Raw genomic sequence first — 20,957 nt, 5'->3', positions numbered from 1 at the left:
GTGCAGGTTTTGCGCAAAAGATGGGCGGGGAAAAGAAAAATTCTACAATCATTTATTTTCACTTTTGACTCCCAGTCTCCTTTAACTCACTTTATGATTTTATTTTGTGATTATTTAATTATTGTCAAAATAAACGGCCTTCATCTACTCACAGTTGCAGTCTCATTTCTGTCCAAAAAGAACCTGAAACACTACAATATATTGATGGACGTTACATAAGAAAATGAGATGTCCTTTTTTCGGAATACCTTTTTACACCGTTCTAACAGGATCTGTTATAAGTGGAGTGCACCTGTGTGTGTGTGTGTGTGTGTGTGTGTGTGTGTGTGTGTATGTATGTGTGTGTATATAGTGGCTCTCAAAAGTATTCACTCTTTCTAGAGCAGCAATATCCTTTTTGTAATGAGGTGACCAGAACTGAACACAATATTCTAGGTGAGGTCTAACTAATGCATTGCAAAGTTTTAACATTACTTCCCTTGATTTAAATTCAACACTTCTCACAATATATACGAGCATCTTGTTGGCCTTTTTTATAGCTTCCCCACATTGTCTAGATGAAGACATTCTGAGTCAACATACAGTGGCTCTCAAAAGTATTCACCCCCCTTGGACTTTTCCACATTTTATTGTGTTACAACATTTTATTTTTCACTTTGACATTATGGACTTTTTTGTGTTGATCAGTGGCAAAAACTCCTAATTAAATCCATTTTGATTCTATGTTTTAACACAATAAAATGTGGAAAAGTCCAAGGAATTTTTGAGAGCTACGGTATATATATATATATATATATATATATATATATATATATATATATATATATATATATATATATATATACAGTACTGTGCAAAAGTTTTAGGCAGGTGTGAAAAAATGCTGTAAAGTAAGAATGCTTTCAAAAATAGACATGTTAATAGATTATATTTATCAATTAACTAAATGCAAAGTGAGTGAACAGAAGAAAAATTGCCTTCAAAACAGCATCAGTTCTTCTAGGTACACTTGCACAAAGTCAGGGATTTTGTAGGCATATAGTCAGGTGTATGATTAAACAATTATACCAAACAGGTGCTAATGATCATCAATTCAATATGTAGCTTGAAACACAATCATTAACTGAAACAGAAACAGCTGTGTAGGAGGAATAAAACTGGGTGAGGAACAGCCAAACTCAGCTAACAAGGTGAGGTTGCTGAAGACAGTTTACTGTCAAAAGTCATACACCATGGCAAGACTGAGCACAGCAACAAGACACAAGGTAGTTATACCGCATCAGCAAGGTCTCTCCCAGGCAGAAATTTCAAGGCAGACAGGGGTTTCCAGATGTGCTGACCAAGCTCTTTTGAAGAAGCACAAAGAAACGGGCAACGTTGAGGACAGTAGACGCAGTGGTCGGCCAAGGAAACTTACTGCAGCAGATGAAAGACACATCATGTTTACTTCCCTTTGCAATCAGAAGATGTCCAGCAGTGCCATCAGCTCAGAATTGGCAGAAAACAGTGGGACCCTGGTACACCCATCTACTGTCCGGAAAAGTCTGGTCAGAAGTGGCCTTCATGGAAGACTTGCGGCCAAAAAGCCATACCTCTGACGTGGAAACAAGGCCAAGCGACTCAACTATGCACAAAAACACAGGAACTGGGGTGCAGAAAAATGGCAGCAGATGCTCTGGACTGATGAGTCAAAATTTGAAATATTTGGCTGTAGCAGAAGGCAGTTTGTTCAGGGCTGGAGAGCGGTACACAAATGAGTGTCTGCAGGCAACAGTGAAGCATGGTGGAGGTTCCTTGCAAGTTTGGGGCTACATTTCTGCAAATGGAGTTGGGGATTTGGTCAGAATGAATGGTCTCCTCAATGCTGAGAAGTATAGGCAGATACTTATCCATCATGCAATACCATCAGGGAGGCATCTGATTGGCCCCAAATTTATTCTGCAGCATGACAACGACCCCAAACATACAGCGAAAGTCATTAAGAACTATCTTCAGCGTAAAGAAGAACAAGGAGTCCTGGAAGTGATGGTATGGCCCCCACAGAGCCCTGATCTCAACATCATCGAGTCTGTCTGGGATTACATGAAGAGAGAGAAGCAACTGAGGCTGCCTAAATCCACAGAAGAACTGTGGTTAGTTCTCCAAGATGTTTGGGCCAACCTACCTGTGTACCTAGAAGAATTGATGCTGTTTTGAAGGCAAAGGTTGGTCACACCAAATATTGATTTGATGTAGATTTTTCTTCTGTTCACTCACTTTGCATTTTGTTAATTGATAAATATAAACTATTAACATGTCTATTTTTGAAAGCATTCTTACTTTACAGCATTTTTTCACACCTGCCTAAAACTTTTGCACAGTACTATATATATATATATATATATATATATATATATATATATATATATATATATATATATATATATATATATATATATATATATATAATGTTAGGGTTGATATTAAAACAACAAAAGTAGGGAAATGCGCTGTTGGTGTTTTCATCCCCAACTCTGCACCCCTTCTCCCCCTTACAAGCAGTGGAAGGGGCAATGCGACACAAGCAACCACAGACAGCCATCATCAGTTAAGACGAACAACATACAACTCTCTGCAGATAACACAAGACATCCATCATCATGGTCCATGAGGTGTATGAGGTCTGCTACCATGGCACCTTGTTGGGGGGATGCTTGCATGCTGGGCACCATGGGGGTGGGGGCACTGCGTTTATATCTGGGCACTGCCTAGACAGGTCTAGTAGGAGACTAGATGCATAATAGTGGCACCAACAACACACTGTACCTGTAAGAATTTCACTGCCATGGACAGTGTCTAGTGTGGCATCCACATGTTTGATTTGCTGTCATTTTGTTGGGTGGGGGTGGGGAGCTGCATGCAGGGCAACATGAGGGGAGGTGGATATGCATGGCCGATCGTGAGACAGGTGCATGACAGGAGGATTACCAGCAGTGCTGTAATACGAATATGAGATGTCCTAGCATAACAGTCTGTTGTGTGGAATTGCAGATGTTCAATGGCATAACACAGTCTTTTGCAGGGGAGGATGGGGTTTGGGCTGGGACTGACATTCATAATAACATGGAGAGGGGGAGGGGAGCACTTCAAAAACAGAACACCATGTGACAGATGCATGACACAATGGTTTAGAAACCAGCATATGGAGGTGTATGAAATCCACTGTTATGAAACTGTATTTACATGCTTGAGTGGACTGTGCTGGCTCATGTCAGTTTGAGATGGCAGCACCATAACACGGATCAATTAAGAGTTTTCCAGTGTCATACTTGAGCAACAGAATACAGAGAGAGGTGTTTAATGGGAGGGATGGCATCACGCTCACAGTGGGGCTATATACGTTGTGTTGTCATACTAGTATGTCAACACCCATGTTTTAGGACTGCTTGTAAGGGGGAGGGGGGATGCAGATTTAGGGTTTTGTCATTTTAATATCAACCGTAACTGATGCATTAACAACGTTTTTAGCAAATAATACATTTATACAGTACAAGAATACAATTGTTAAATACATTTTTTTTTGGGAAGACCCTTTTAAAGCGTAGGTTTTTGTGACATCATTTTGTGCACCCATTTTTGCAAATGCTGATTTCAGTTATAGAAGCACACTGTGCCCTGGTTTGCCATCCCGTTTAATCCTTTGCCACGCCTTTAACTGCTGATCAGGTCTGGTGCTCTCCTCTGCTGTCATTAGTATGTTGCATCACATTTCCTGCTGCTAGTAAGTGTGTGTTTATGTTTTTCTAGCTTCCCCTGGCCCTCATTCCGCCCTATCTGTTGGCACTCAACCCCCTAGTGGCAGCTCCACTTTGGCCAAGAAAAGACCACCACCCCCGCCCCCTGGACATAAACGCACCCTCTCTGACCCACCAAGCCCTCAGAATAAAGGTGTGACTCAATGGGGTGAGTTGGTAAAAAAAAAAAAAAAAAAAAAGTTAAACTTGGGTAAGTTTTGAATAATCTATAACTGTACAGGAGAAATATTTTTTCTGCAACAGTGCTTGTTTTCTGTCTCCTTTTCTCCTGGTGAATGCTCCCAATTTCAATTTGATAAATGTATTCCACATCTAATTTTTAAACAGTCAGGATTCTGTTGAAACATATTTTGGAACAATATGGACAACACAGGATACAGAAAAGATAAAGTAATGTGTTTCTTGTAATCCTGTAACATCAAATGGAATGCACTGTCTAGGGTGTCTAATAACCCTTTCACACTGACAAGTCATGACGGCTCAGAACCGGCACTGATGCACCATTTTGGTCTGTGTGAATTGCCGTCATATTTTATGCTGTCTCTGAACCACCTCGTGAGGTTATTCAGAGACAGCACTGAACCGTTATGCCTCCTATGTGAAATGGTATGCCGGCACTGAAGCGCTGTAGTGGGCGTGGATTGAAAGTCAACATCGCACGTGACTGCATGTATACCAGACGTGTTGGGTGTTTTTGTCGTTGGTGTTACATGCTTTCATTTTTTTCAAATACAATGGCTGATCAAGAACTAGGTCGTAATTGGAGTCTGGAATAAGTTAAGGAATTGTTAACTTTACAGGCTGACGAGGGGATGAATTTACAAATAGAAGGGAAGCTGTAATTTATGGGCGAATCATCATTGACATGACAAAGATCTGTTGAGCGACAGGTTTGAAAGTTGTACTCACATGATCCCTTTGGCTGTATGAAAGGGTTATGATGGTATTATACCAGCATAGATTGCGCAATTTCGTGCTGTGTGAAAGAATGTTTGAAACATCTCTGAGATGGCTCAGTAGTGGCAGTTGTGTGTGAAAGTGTCTTAAATTGTGTCTAAATCCAGGTAAATCCAGCTCAATCCTAATTTGCTTTGTTTACAATATGCACCCCACCATAGGCCAATATATTACTTTCATCCTTGATGTCCTGAATACTTCAAGTTAATTTAAGTTTGTGTGGACTTTTCATATATAGCTTTTGGTAACTTAAGGAAAATGTGGTTAAATAGTTCTTGTAAAAATATTGAAGTTAAGCAAGTAATGTTAGTTAATCACTGGAAGTTTTAAAGAGTTTCTGGATTTAACAAATTTGCTGTTTCCTAGGTAATGATTTTGGTCCAGCTTCTACAAACAAAACTTCAACAGGGAACAAGTTTGACGGAATTACTCAGCAGCAAAGGTATGACAAATAAGAGTTCCTAAAAAATAAACAATCATAAATTCAGTATGCAAACTGTTAGGGTGGTGATTGAACCTGTTATTTTTAAACATTAAATATGTATGATACCTGTTTACTGACTAAGATTTTTTCCCCTCTTAGCACTGGGACCACAAAATCCACTCTGGGCCCAAGAGTTCTTCCCAAACTACCTCAAAAAGGTTTTTTTTGTTGTTTGTTTGTTTTGTTTTTTTTTTTTTTAATACTATAATGACTGATGCATGGGTAATTCAATTTTTAAAATAATACTTTTTAAAATATTATCCATGCAGTATATACTGATGGATCTGTATGAAAGGTAAGAATATATTCCAAAATGAGATTAGGCATGCCAAATAATTTAGTGAAGTAGCTTAAAATATGTTTACAAAAATATATAAAGTATTGTGATGATTTCATCCAAAAGGGGGAGGCAAAATGTTAATACTTTATATTGTGATAATGTAAAGAAAAATGTACAACCACTTGTCACTAGAACCCATTGCTGTAATTAGACATTTGATATAATATAATATGTTTTACTTAGTGTGGTTGTAAGAAAAATGTAAATCCCTATATTCTTTTTTTGTTCTTATTTCAGTGGCATTAAGAAAAATTGATACTATTCATCACCCTTCAATAGACAAACCCAGTCAGCCCCCTGAGGCTTTCCAGAAGTCTCCCCAGCCTGTTGAAATACCCCAGAAACCTCAGTTAAGAGAAAAGCCCCAGCCGGTAGACCTGCCCCCTAAGCCTCAGATTGGAGACTTGCCCCCCAAACCAGGAGAACTTCCCCCAAAGCCCCAGCTGTCAGATTTACCCCCTAAGCCCCAGCTTGGAGATTTACCTCCCAAGCCACAGGTCAAGGATCTACCACCCAAACCTCAGCTTACAGAGATGCCCCCAAAACCACAATCTGGAGAGAGTTTGCAGAAGCCTCCACCACTGGAAGTGGCAGCAAAACCCCAACATGTAGAAATACCTTCAAATCTGTCTGGGGATGCTGTGCAGAATCAGCCCTCGGATGATACCAACGGTACATCCCCTAGTTTACCAGAGATGCCAGTTCCTCTGCCTAGGAAAATAAATGCAGTAAGTAGACATCCTCATTTTGAAAAAAAAAAGTATTTCCACCCTGTTAAGCAGTTGTCTGTTTTAATTGGTTACCTGGTCTTTTGTCAAATTCCAAATGTTTTCTCAGAATGTAGTCTGCTGTACTGCTGTACTGCTTTAAATACTGCTTTAAATACTGTAAACCCCATCCACAGTCTCATTTTTGTTTAGGGATTTCTTATAAACAAAATTATACGGCATTAACTGAAAGACCAGCAGTATTGAATTGTGTGCAGTGCACAGTTAGCAGCCATTAAAGTTAATTATTAAATTGATAAATTGAAATACAGTAGGAGCCTTCAAGACAAAATCCTAGTAGCTACAAAACAGGTTGTTTTTTTAGACAGGAAATCAGGATTTTTAAAACTTCTTTTTTTTTTTAGTTTTTTTTAAACACAGCCAAAGATTTATTGAATGTACATTTTTGGCTTCTGCCCAGGTCACGTCACAATGTGAAGTGACATACTGGTATGCGGATAATAGGATAATATCCTTAATATTAATGTTGCCTATGTTCCTAATGCACAGTATCATTGCAGAATGTAGCAAAGTGTATTTGCAGTTTAACATAAAAAAATATGATTTACATGTAGCCTACACTAATGCTGTGTGTGGGGGTCTTCTCTGTACAGTTATATGCCAGATGAAAATGTAGCGCTCAGAATAAAAAACTCAAGTCAGAATATTCAGTATTAATGAAAATTTGGTTGATTTGGATGCTGTCAGATTATACTTTATACTGTAGTGTTAGTGAGTGTATCTGACACAATAAATAAATGCAATGCTGCAACATAAATAAAAGATCACCGATTGACTTTGAATATTGTTGTCACAAACAGCTAACCACATTGCAAGAAAGAAAAAAACACTAAGCTATTACTGAACTATTTTTTGTAAACGGTCATATTTCACATAACAATTTTCACGAAATAAGAGCAATATTTAATACTGTGAAAATAGGGGAGGAAATCCATCAAGGTAAATGTTCTTACTTGTTTATTTACATTACTAACAAAAATGGCTGGAGGTAAGAATAGGTTGTGATAAAAGCAATAAAATGTTAGATATGTTTGCTTATCAAGTCATTGAATTAAGGCTGCAACACGCTCAATGGTATACAAAAAAAAATGCCTCCAGTTTGTGTTTATTTCCATTAAGTTAAGTTGCAAACATGCAAACTTTTAAATAGTAATATATAGTTTAACTTTTGGCGCAATGTACAAAAGCTTGGTCAGCAACAAGATCAGCTTTCAAATAAACTGAAGTAATGTATCCATAAACAAATTTGTAAAGCCCATTAAAGGCATTACCGTGGGAAATACAATTTAATACAAAGACATGATAGCCACATATATTCTGCGAGTAGAGAGTTAGTGATGGAGAGAAGAGTTTCAGTGGAATGTGTTGACAGGAAAGCAGAGCTGGTGGTGTACTGCTCGCTTGAGGGTTTTAGAGAGGAACAAGAAGAGACAGTACGGTAGTTCTGGAGGAATGAGGGACCAAGGGAGGTTTTTTTAAGATGGGGGTGATGCAGGCCTGTTTGAAGGCAGTGAGGAAACAGCCAGCAAGCAGGGAGGTGTTGAGAAGTGAGGAAATGAAAGGGAGTAAAGCAGGGACGAGGTGAGTGGGGAGGGGGTCCAGAGCACACGTGGTGGGTTTATGGCTCTGGAACAGGGAGCAAAGATCGGAGTCCGATAGGGGCAAGGTGGAGGAGAAGGATGGTAGAATAGTAGGAGTTACAGAGGGTGATGGGGAGGGAGTGAGCAGAGGACAGGGTGGGTGGAGAAGGAGGCAAGGTATTGAAGAGTTTGCAGATGTTTGTGATTTTGGAGGAGAAGGAGGCAAAGTCATCAGCCGAGATAGTTCCCTTCTTCAATTTCAGTATCTCCCATATGATATTTATAATGCACATTTTTATTACCTGCATGCAATACTTTACACTTTTCTCTATTCAATTTCTGTGGATGTTTTCTCTATTTTACTCCAATCTACTTCTGTTAGTCTGTTTCATACCTTCATAGTTTGCTTTTCTAAAATTGTAAACCTTAGCTTTAGTCATTACTTTTGGGGTTTTAAAAAATACTTCAAATGATTCTGCATTGTTTTGTTTGTCCTGATTTAACACCTGGGCTTCAAGACTATTTCTTATGTATAGCGCTACCCCGCCGCCTCTTCTGTCCTACCTGTCTTTCCTATACAGTGTGTACCCACTAATATTATATTCATCTCCATCACTCTCAGACAGCCAAGTTTCTGTAACACCTATCACATCGTAGTTACTTGTTAGTGCAGTAGCTTCAAGTTCTAACATTTTGTTTCTGAGACTTCTAGCATTAAGATAAATACATTTAATAGTTGTCTTACCTGAGTTGTTGCCCTTGTTTTGATGTGGTCTCCCTTCTGTTTTTTTGTTTTCTCCCCCCTTCCTTTCTAGTTTAAATGCTTCTGGACCGCCTCAAGGATCCTTTCTCCGAGTAGATTGGTTCCCTTTCTGTTTAAATGCAGTCCGTCCCACTTATATAGATAGTCCTTGTTGTAGAATGTGCTCCAATGTTCAAGAAAGGTGAAGCCTTCCTGTGTGCACCACGATTTTAGCCATGCATTTTGATTTTGTAACAGACACATTCCCTTTAATCCAGGTCAATACAATTCAGTTATAGAAGTTCTGATATTTATTGTATTTATTTTATTATATTAGTTTAAATTGTGAATGTGGTTTAGTTAACTGTTTATTAATTATGACCTACTACTGTAGGTCCTCTGCTATTCCTAATCTACATTAGTGATTTAGATTCTGGTATAGGTATAAAAATGTGCATTATAAATATCATATGGGAGATACTGAAATTGAAGAAGGGAACTATGAAAAAGACCTAGGAAATTTATGTTGACTCAGAAATGTCTTCATCTAGACAATGTGGGGAAGCTATAAAAAAAGGCCAACAAGATGATCGGATATATTGTGAGAAGTGTTGCATTTAAATCAAGGGAAGTAATATTAAAACTTTACAATGCATTAGTAAGACCTCACCTAGAATATTATGTTCAGTTCTGGTCACCTCGTTACAAAAAGGATATTGCTGCTCTGGAAAGAGTGCAAAGAAGAGCAACCAGAATTATCCCGGGTTTAAAAGGCATGTCGTATGCAGACAGGCTAAAAGAATTGAATCTATTCAGTCTTGAACAAAGAAGACTACGCGGCGATCTGATTCAAACATTCAAAATCCTAAAAGGTATAGACAATGTCAACCCAGGGGACTTCTTTGACCTGAAAAAAGAAACAAGGACCAGGGGTCACAAATGGAGATTAGATAAAGGGGCATTCAGAACAGAAAATAGGAGGCAGTTTTTTACACAGAGAATTGTGAGGGTCTGGAACCAACTCCTCAGTAATGTTGTTGAAGCTGACATCCTGGGATCCTTCAAGAAGCTGCCAATAAGCTACTAACAACCAAATGAGCAAGATGGGATGAATGGCCTCCTGTCGTTTGTAAACTTCCTTATGTTCTTATGTAATATTTATTCTAACAACTATTAATAGTATAATTACAATTCAAATTACTTATGATTGGCAGATACTTTATTGAACATAATTTAGACGGAATATTTAACAGAGTTTAGACTTAATTCATTGGTTACAAATAATACAGATGAAAAGGGAAACCTTCCATTTTTAAGACCCATACAGGCATATGAAACTGGTGCGTTCCAGAATCTCTACACGACTTCGATTCTCTCAATCTAAATTTCTTATCATACCTTAGCCACCTGTTTTGCAAGGGTTCTCCCTACCATTCATCAACTACTGAGTGGCAGCAAAGTCCTACATTTCTATTGGAGACCGCTTGCAAGATTTAAAATGGGATACAGGAACAGAGACTTGTTTGTGGGATTTAAAGCTATATTACAGTTAAATAGAGAAGATGTAAAACAAAATTGCAAATTATAGCGAAAAAAATGCTAAGAATAAGCACCGAAAAATTATATTAATAAAAACCGAAAAACAGAAGCCCTATTTATAAACTTTTCTAAAAAGATTCAATAAAAGAGGAGGAGGTGTAGCACTATATGTTAGGGATGGGCTGGAAGTAAAAAAAGATGCTTGGTCTTATCTTAGTCTACAAACCAAAGCAAGTCAATTTGGGTAAAAGCATTAAGGTTTTTTTTTTTAACATTTTTTAATTGGGGTATGTTACAGACCCCCAGGTCAGAATAGAAATGATAGCAATGTATTATACAAAGCAATTAGAAATGCATGTAGGGGCAAGAATACTGTCATCATGGGTGATTTAAATGTCCCCAGTATAAACTGGGAACAACCAGTGGGATGTGGTAACATAGAAACAGACCTGATTGATGCAGTAAATGACTGCTTCCTGACCCAGTGTGAAAAAGCTGACAAGGGTAGAGCAATTTTAGATCTGGTGCAATATAATATAGAGGTAGTAGAACCACTGGGGTCAAATGATCATGACATGGTTACTTTCGAAATCTCCTGGGATTCCACACAAAAGGCTGCACAAACTAAAGTGTACAATTTCAGAAAGACTGACTTTGAAGGGACAGGCAGGTACTGAGAGAACTAGACTGACCAGGGGAATTAGATGATATGACAGTTGAAGTTCAATGGAACTGATTTAAAGTTATAATGCAAGACATGCAGGACAAGTATATACCTAAAATGAAGACTGAGTTTAACAAGAAGTCACCAACCTGGTTAAACAGATCAATAAAAAATAAACATAAAAAAAGATAGTAGCAAAAAAAAAAAGACTAGCAAAATAATTGGGGAAAATATAGGAGTAGCTTAAACAGGTAAAAAAAAAAAAGGATGTTAGAAGGCCAAAAGAGATCTAGAAAGAAATATTGCCAGGGATGCTAAACATAATCCTAAAAAAGAAAATACAATATTATAAAAGTAAAAGAATTGTGAAAGAGGAGGTATTAAGGGATGAATATGATAACGAGGTTTATGGGAACTGCAGAATATTTGATGTTTTTATGTTTTCATCAGAGAGGATATAAATAATATGTCGCCAGTGGCATCCATTTGCGTATTAGATAAGCTATAGGAGCTAAAAAATAACAAATCACTGGGCCCAGATATGATTTATCCAAGGACGCTTAAGGAAGTGTACCACTAACTACGGTCATGAATAGTTCTATAGAAACAGGTAAAGGCTCGAAGCTTGCAAATGTTGTGCCATTATTTAAAAAATGGAATAAGACAGACCCAGGTAATTATAGACCAATTAGAAAATTAGTTAACTTAATTGACTTCCAAAATGACGGAAGCAATATTAAGAGGTAAGCTTGAAGACTTTATACAGCAACAATATTATATAGCCAGCATGGGTTCTACTTGACTTTTTTGAGGATGGTACAGCTAATGTAGATGATGGCAACGCCTATGATATAATTTATCTTGATTTTCAAAAAGCCTTTGACAAAATCCCACATGAAAGATAATATAAATTATAATCAGGAGGGAGACAGGAAAGGACATGTAATTGGATACAGAATTGTTTAAAAACCAGAAAGCAGAGAGTAATTGTGAGAGGTGTAAAATCAGATTGGGGGATGTACTTAGTGGGGTACCATGAGTGTCTGTACTTGGACCCTTACTGTTCCTCATTTATATAAATGACTTGGACCAAGATCATTACAAGATTGGTATAATCTACAAATTTGAAAATGTGGACTCTGCAGCCATTTAAGATAAATGATTCGTCCTGCATTAGTGTTAGTGCTTTAAAATACTTTTTTTTTAATTCAATACAAAAATAGGGACAAAACTTAGTTTAACATTATATTCGAAAATGGATTAGAGATTTCCTTTAACCTGATTGGTCATTAAGTCTGCTTCCCTGCTGTCCTGTACATTCAATCTATCTATTTCAATTTAGTATAGTAAGTAATATTATGGAAAGAAATTGAGAATAGTTTTTGCTGTCAACGGCAATACAGTAACCACAATAGCAACTAGTCTGTGGTTTGAATGAAGAGTTGAAGAAGTCAAACAACTGGACGCAGTCTGATTACTGTCAGCAACTTAATTTGAGCATATCACGTAACAACACAGGCACGTTGCATCTCTTCTCTAATAAAGCCAGGAGACTTTGAATAAACTATGAACACAGTGTGGACAAGTTACGGAACAAACAGCACGATCAGCATTAACACCTGTAGGCTGCTAGATATTTTGTATTACTTTTTTAATTTTGCTAATATATTTTAGGACCTAACGGTAACTTAATACTGAAACTTGAACAAATACACGGACCTGCACTCAAATCCTAATTAACAAATTGTGGCAAAGTGGTGATTGATTAAAGGTGCGTGCAGTGCAGAGTGGATACAAGAACACACAGACAATGATTTTTCAGGTGCAAGGGTGTTTATTAATTTATTATACAATGTCCAGAGCCTTATGGCGAACACCTGTAATTAATGAATGATGGAAGTGATACAACGGCGTGTATCGCTTTGTTTGTAATACTCGGGTTTGACCCGAAACCAAATAACAAAACTCCAAATAACAAAAGTTCTATTACACCCACACGAAACATGAAACACAAACACAGTTACCAGTGAGTGATTATTAGTGCTTGTGGTGCAAGACAGTTCTCTGTCAACAAAGGGGAAAGTGTTGGTGTCCGGGTTTGATGCTGGCTGAATAGCGACAGCTCTGGATCGTTAGTAGCAGTCTAAAATAACAAACAAACAGTTTTTACTCGGACAACTAAAACCCAACACTCTCAGCAATACAGGATACTCCTTCTAGGTTTGTTCTAACCATTTACAAAGGAACAGATCACTTACACTATGTCCCCTATTTATACCCTCGCTCATGACCCCTAGGTTAACAAGCGCATCTGTTCCTCCAATCCTCAGATGCCACGCCGTTTACCATCTGGGTCATTGAGTTTGGGTACCGTAGCTCCGCCCCTTTCCTAAATGACCAATTTCCACCTACCCTAAGGAATAAATTGTCGTGCCATTTAGTTAATGGTACTCTAGTCCTTTTACACAGTGCCCTCACAGATCGAGAGGGAGATCTAACACCAAGAATCATTCGATCTCTGTCGCATATCCCACCGCTCAGAGTGAAGCTGAAGGAACACTCGGCTATATCTACCTTTCCCATTACTCCCCCCTCCCGGGAAAAATAATCTGCATTTTGGTGGTCTTTCCCCGCACTGTGTACCATGTGGTACATGAAGGGCTGCAATGCCAGATACCACAAGTTATCCGGGCATTGCTGTCCTTCATTGTGCTTAACCACTTGAGTGGGGCGTGGTCAGTGACAAGATCAAATGAGTGCCTCAGCAGGTAGCATCTCAAAGAGTGAGTAGCCCATTTGATGGCCAAACACTCTTTTTCGACAGGACTACACCCAAACTGACCTCCAACGCATCGGTGTGGAGGATGAATCTCTTGGTGAAGTCTGGAGTGATGAGAGCGGGGGCCTGGTAAAGTCTCTGCTTAACAATATCAAACGCCCCCTGACATTCTTGTGACCACTTGAATTTGGTGCGCTTTTCGTGGTGAGGTCCACTAAGGGATTAACCACTGTGGCATACTCGGGGATAAAGCGGCGGTAATAACCGGCTAACCCCAGTAGAGACCTCACCTGAGCCTTGGTTTTGGGGATTGCCGTGTCCACCAAGGCCTGGACCTTAGTGACAACGGGTTTCACTATGCCATTCCCCATTATAAATCCAAAATATTGTGTCTCTTTCTTGGCAAACGCACATTTTCGCAAATTAGCTGTCAGCCGGGCTGCCCTTAGAGACTGAAGGACGGCTGTTATCCTAGCCAAATGCTCTCGCCAGGTGGAGCTGTAAATCACCACATCATCAATATACGCTACCGCATATTCACGATTTGGACGTAAAACCTGGTCCAACAGTCTCCGGAAGGCAGCGGACCCGTCATGTAGCCCAAACGGCATGGTTGTGAAATGAAACAACCCCTCTGGTGTTGAAAATGCGGTTTTCTCTCTAGAACTACGAGTCAACGGGATCTGCCAGTATCCCTTCATCAGATTCAGAGTGGAAATAAACCTTGTTGTCCCCAGTCTATCTAGAAGCACGTCGACCCGAGGCATGGGATATGCATCAAACTTGGCAATAGTGTTTACCCTGCGGAAATCAACGCAGAAGCGGTTAGTGCCGTCCTTTTTGGCCACTATCACAATTGGACTGCACCATTCGCTCCTGGAAGGCTCAATCAGCCCAAGTTTGAGCATGTCCCATACCTCTTTGCGAACACCACCTTGTCGACTTTCTGGGATCCGATAAGGTCTCTCTTGGACTGTGACACCCGGGGGGGGGGGGGACAATGGCATATTCAACAAGGTTAGTTCTGCCGGGCACGTCAGAAAAAACATTGTTGAATTCCTCAATTAACATACGCAGCTCATGTTGCTGATCAGGAAGTAACTGTTCCCCCATTGAAAAGTCCTTTGTGCTAGAGGTCTCTAGCTTGGGGCCCAAATCATCCTCTACATTGCCGGGGCTATAAAAAAGGCCTCCCGAGTCTCAATGGAACTGCCTCCGGGTATCGTGTTGCATAATCTACCACCACTAATATATGTGTATACCCGGAGTCAGAAGGTAGCAAAGGGCCAACTGTCCATTGCGATGCGTTCAAAGGGGGTGGAAATAATAATTATTATTATTATTTATTTCTTAGCAGACGCCCTTATCCAGGGCGACTTACAGTCATAAACAAAAATACATTTCAAGAATCACAGTACAAGTAATAATACAATTAAGAGCAAGATAAAAATACAATGACTTTGGTTCTAGCAAGCACAAGTATGACAAAATACGATTCAATAACAGAGCAGATAACAGTGTCAGTGATAGGTACATCAGGATATAATTAAATACAAAATACTACAGATTAAATAACACTTGACAGATTACAGTACTCTAAAGTACAGGATTAAATGCAGTAGAATAGGGGGCAGATAAAAGCAAGTAAAGCGCATTTAAGCAAGAGTGATAAGTGTCCAGAGGGGGAAAAAAATAAATAATAATAATAATAATAATAATAATAATCAGCAGTGGGACCAAAGTGGCGGGGCGCACTCGACCTGACACTACTCGCTGGCAGTCTGGGCATGTGGCTACATATTTCGACACATCTTTATGAAGTCCTACCCAATAAAATTGAGCCAATATTCGCTCCTTTGTCTTGTCAGCTCTGAGGTGCCCCACAAAAGGGATATCATTCGCCAGCCTCATGACCTCCAGTTGACAAGACGGGGGAACCAATAATTGTGTTACAGGCTGTCCCATGGCAAGGTTTACCCTATACAGTAATTGCCCCTTGATAATGAAATGTGGAAATACTAGCGCCCTAGCGCATTCAACATCCTAGCGCATTCAACATCCTAAATACTAGCGCCCCAGCGCATTCAACATCCTTACCTTCAATAGACCGGACCTGTCCCCAAGTGTGCACTAGTGAGGGGTCATTATTTTGGCCACATGTCCGGTATATTGACAGGGGTGGGAGTAACATCTGCCCTTGATGGCCCAGGAACCTCACCCTCTCGGTCACACTGCGTTCCGACCTCCTTTGACTGGCATTTGTCACCATGGTAGCAGGCTCCCACCAGCCCCCAGCCTTGTCTCATTAATGCTCCCTCTCATTTCCGCATCCTTCTCTCTTTATTTTTTTTCTACCAATCATTTACCTGTCAGAACTGCCATTAATTTCACAAATTCTCTATAATTTGGCCAGTCTCGACCCAGAATTATTGGGTGTGGTAGCCTTTCCGCCACCCCAACTACCAGATGATGTTTTATCGGTCTGGACGATAAATATTCTTTTAGTGTGGGGTATGTTGCCATGTCTCCATGGATACAGGAGATAGCCACCTGACCTTGTGGCTGCCACAACACACCGCCCAAGAGAGATGTTCTAATTAAGGTCTGACCACACCCTGTGTCCACTAATGCATGGGTTTTCACATTTACCAAAATTACATTAACAATACAGGGCCCCTCCCACTTCTGATGCCAGATTGCATGCGGCCACATCACACTCCATCGCAGATGGGCATGACTTGGCCTCATGACCCGGCTGGTGGTACCTAAAACAGGTAGGGGGAAAGGAGGGCTCAGCGGTTAGATATTTGTCCCGCTGCTGCTATGGCAACGGGGCGGGGGCAACACATCTACCCCAGCTGGGGGTCAACCTTGGTCTCCATGGAGGGTAGACAAGGTTGCCCATTGGGGCTGGTGATCTAGGAGGTCGTTGACCCGGTCTCGGTGGTGGGGGTGGAGGAGCAGAGAGTGGAGGTGGTGCTCGGATGCTCCACGGTGTTGGAGCGGTGAGTAACCCGGACTGGGCTGACACCAGGGAGTCCTCAAAGTCCTCTGTGAGTTTTATTGCCTGGTCCAGGGTATTAGGGTTGTGGCTCCGTACCCACGCCTGGGTCTCGGCGCCAACCACATGGCAAAACTTTTCGATGACTATGGCCTCACCCATCTGTGCACTTGTTTTAGCCAACTGCTCAAATGCCACCAAGTATGCTTCTGGGTCATCCTCCACCGTCATCTTGTGCGTCCTCGCCTTCGGTGCCGTCGTGACAGGTGCTGCTGCTGTTTGTGCTCCCAGTCCGACCCTCTCAATCAGCGCTATGTACCTCTCGTCTCTCTGTGTTTCCTCAGCCTCTCGTCTGCTGTCCATTTGCTCCAGCAACACCGACAGCGCTGCGTAGTCCATCCAACTTCTAACAACCACGTGTGGCAAAGTGGTGATTGATTACCAAGAATCATTCGATCTCTGTCACACAAATAAAAAGTTACTGTTACTTTTTATCCTTTTACATGTTTTACAAACAGCTGAAACCATGATCAATTTTGTGTATGAGGTACCTGAACTGAATAACAGCTCTATGTAAGTAGAAGATTATTATTATTTTTATTTTTTTTGTATTGGCGTATTATTTAGGCTATTGCAGCGTTGTCCACTGCTGGATACTGAAACCTGAAAGACCGCAGATGGAATTTCTTTAGCAAACCACTGGAATATTGAGGAAAACATTTGTATTCATTAGCAACAAAAACAGTGCTGCATAAAAACACAAAAAAACAACCAAAAAAAAAGTATTAATTTTCTAATAGCAAAGGGCTTTACTGTCTGTTCGAAAATGATTCAGTAGCATTAGCCAATCAGCTTCAGGCTGTAGATGGCTTTCATCACTTCAACTCACAATCAAACTTGTTCATTTTGACTTGCCTTAATAAAAGTAAATTTCACATTGGACAGCAAATACTAAACAAAGACACAATTGTTCAAATTTATTTTATTATCCACCAAAACCAGCCAATCAATATTTTGTAATGACGAAAGCAACCGGTCCTATACCTGCCACTGCTGCATCAGCCAATTGCCTGGACAGTTCAGTAATATTGCTCCATTACCTAGCACTCTAGATGAACTACACTGACAAGTAAAGTTATTTGTTTTCTCTATGGTATGTGGTCCTTTCTGAACATTTTCAGGACTATTTTCCTAAAAGTAATTTCCGGAAAATCACTACAAATTGAAGGTAAATTTAGATTTTAAAGTGTTGTTTCTTTTAGAAAATAATGAGAAAATAGTTTTCCAGTAGCGATAGTGCCCTCTTAATGAAGGCTCTACCATATGGTAGGTGACCTTGACTTTTGTTAGCACTCTATTGCTTAATTAGGTCACTGTATTTTTTTTTAAATGAGTTATTATGCTTGTTGTCTGTCTCTTGCAGAAATCGCCTTTTATCACACAACTTTATAAACATGTTAATTATAGGCCTTTACTTGAGGTTAGCAGAAAGATGTCAGGAAGGGCAGAGGCTTCAGTTTGCAGCACCTGCTAGAGAACAGATGTATTTCAGTTAAAATCCTTGAAACGTAGCATAGCGCCGTCTAGCGTTAAAAACCTCCAATGCCCGGTAAAACAAATTGCGCACCAACCTCAATTCTGCTGCTGATTCTGACAGAGGATTTTGTGACACTAAAACCAATGGCACACACACAGGTAAAAGGGGGTTAACAGTAGTGTTTTATGAACAGAATGTCTTGCAATAGAGGTGACTAATAGAGAAAAATGCAACTTCATCATTTTAAATATGTGGTCCTTCTGCAGTTATGAATGCTAAAAACAGTGTAGTAATATTTGCTGTCTTCGCAGGGGAAAAACAAGGTGCGGCGAGTCAAAACGATTTATGACTGCCAAGCTGACAACGATGATGAGTTGACATTTGTGGAGGGTGAGGTGATTATTGTTACTGGTGAAGAGGATCAAGAGTGGTGGGTGAGTGTCCCTGTGAACCTTTTAATGTTTATCTGAAAAAATATCACAATTTCAATAAAAAGGATTGTAGGATTTAGACTTTTGGAGCAGTAAACAACCTATTGTATTTAAGTCAGTTGACATTCTTGGAGTTAATCATATTTTCAGTTGTATTTGGAGTTTACTGGTGTAGTATGGTATAAATGGCATTTACTGTATTACACATAGCTCCATGTCAAAGGTGTAAGCCTTTATTTTGAAGGAAGTGCAAAGGATGGGTGCCTATAAGATGGCAAAAGGGAGACATTTCGATTTTAACAAACGTAAATGTTACAGTAAACAATCATTACTGGATATATTTTGGCAACATCTGAATTTTTTTTCCCCATTTAACAATATTTTATGCAAATATGTTCCATGGTACCATGGATTGAGAATATTATATTGAAAAATATATATAAATGTAATCTTCATTTATATATGTAAATTCTAGGGGAGAACCGGTATAACATTTACACCTTAATATCAACAAAAAATCATGTTAAAAAAAGAGAGCTTACTAAAAATGGAAAAATACTGTAAATTCATTTTAAAAAATGTAGTAATTCCCAAACATAACACTAAAAATAAAACATTTTACAAATCACAGTTTCTTTCACGGAGTGCTTTAAACTTGAAAGTTAAAATAAGGCATAGCAATGTATAACCCTAAACGTGTACAATATATATGTGCTGCAAGCCTGCCTTTGTATTTGAGTGCTGCAATATTTTTTTTGTTTGTTTTGTTTTTTTAATAGGTATTATTGTACTATTACTACTATTATTGCAATTGTATTATTATCAAATTTAATTTATGAAAGTTGGTCTTCACATGAGAGCAATTGCAAAATGACGCCAGCTTGAAGAGTGAGCAGACAAGATAGTGACAAAACAGCCCAGGAAAACTAACTGATTTCATTTGACAGTTTGTTTGCCCACTATTTAACCCGTCTAACCAGCCCCAGATCATTTACTGTTCTCATTGACAATTTAAATGAGCCCACCTCATGTCGTAATAATAATAATAAATAATATAAAAATGTCATGATATTGGATTTATAACATTTCTGACATGCAAGTTGTAGAGTGAGGCTAGATGAGAAAGATGAGTAGCACTTGAGACTTACTTTGTATAAGATGTTAAATAAAACAAAAGTTGTTCAAATGTAAATTACCTTTTCCTTGACTTTGTTCATAGGAACACAAACAGTGTCAATATATTGGGTTGGCAGGGAGGGGGTTAAATTCCTCCCTGCCAGAAAGCACGGGAATGTGGCTGAGGCAATAATTGAATGATTGATGGTTAATGAGGCTCCAGCCACAGGTGTATAAATGGGTAATCACTGGCGTTGTTAGAAGTTATTGTTGGTGTTGCTGTGATGTGCTGTGCTGTCCTGTGCTGTCCTGTTTATGTCTGTGAGTTTTTTGTACAACCTTTTGTTTTGCCCTTTGAGCCTATTTGTTTGTTGCTGTGTTTTGGTTATTGTTTTATGTGTTATTAAACGTGTGTTATAGCACTTCACTGCAGCTTCTTGCTTCTGAGTCTCTCTTCCTGCTGGTAACATCTTGGGCTGTGATGCTACCCTGTCACAGTGATGTTTTAAAAGAGCAAGAAAATACAAAAAAAAAACACCTCCTGATATAAACCTCACAAAGTCATAGTGGAAGAAACAAGTGAAACAAAATAAAATTTAGTAACAAAAACGTTGTTAAAATAACATTAAGGTTGCAGTTTAAAATCACAAAAGTCAGGAAATTGGACGTTAAGGTTGCACCTTAACTCACCCCTATTATGCCTATGCATCGCATCAGATATGACGTCAGTAATAACATCAGCAATGACTAATCACATGACAAATGCTCCACCAAGACTACCCAGAACGACATTACCTGGGTGTGTTTCTTGGTATGCAGAATATGGTGCCGTCAGCTGTTCTTAGGAACTCATATGACAATAACAACACAAAGAAGCATAGTTTGGTCCTCATTCTCCATGGCACTGTTCTAGACAAAAAAACATTCCTTTTACTGAGTGAGATACACATTCAGATGCATTTGGTAAACCAATGGTCTTGGATAGATAGTGGCAATGCCATATTGCATAGTGGCAAGTGTGCCAACTTTTGCATTGGAAGTAACAGTAGTAATTATTCAACAATACACTTTCATTGTGCTCACTGTCACTCAGGTCACAATAGAGTGACCTGAGTGACAGTGAGCACAATGAAAGTGTACTTGTTTTGTCTATGATTGTGTCTACATTGGCACATTCGCCAAGAAGCATGATAGCTACAGTCCAG

The 20,957-nt window shown here is 39.3% G+C and overlaps 1 protein-coding gene across 2 annotated transcripts in view; it reads left to right on the top strand.

Moving 5' to 3' along the window:
• The window catches only part of LOC117435781 (arf-GAP with SH3 domain, ANK repeat and PH domain-containing protein 1-like), a 208,580-nt gene that overhangs the window by 176,662 nt on the left and 10,961 nt on the right, over positions 1 to 20,957 (top strand). The window contains exons 25-29 of one of the 2 annotated variants that reach the window (XM_059013767.1): positions 3,787 to 3,927; positions 5,118 to 5,193; positions 5,335 to 5,393; positions 5,813 to 6,303; positions 18,517 to 18,639. In XM_059013767.1, coding sequence (XP_058869750.1) covers positions 3,787 to 3,927; positions 5,118 to 5,193; positions 5,335 to 5,393; positions 5,813 to 6,303; positions 18,517 to 18,639 — 890 coding nt within the window. Of the gene's footprint in view, positions 1 to 3,786; positions 3,943 to 5,117; positions 5,194 to 5,334; positions 5,394 to 5,812; positions 6,304 to 18,516; positions 18,640 to 20,957 lie in introns of both variants that reach the window. The other variant, XM_034059202.3, reaches the window with a different exon arrangement.

Source organism: Acipenser ruthenus, chromosome 3 (assembly GCF_902713425.1).
Source record: "Acipenser ruthenus chromosome 3, fAciRut3.2 maternal haplotype, whole genome shotgun sequence".
Taxonomy (NCBI): Eukaryota; Metazoa; Chordata; class Actinopteri; order Acipenseriformes; family Acipenseridae; genus Acipenser; species Acipenser ruthenus.
This window is presented reverse-complemented; position numbering and strand designations above follow the sequence as displayed.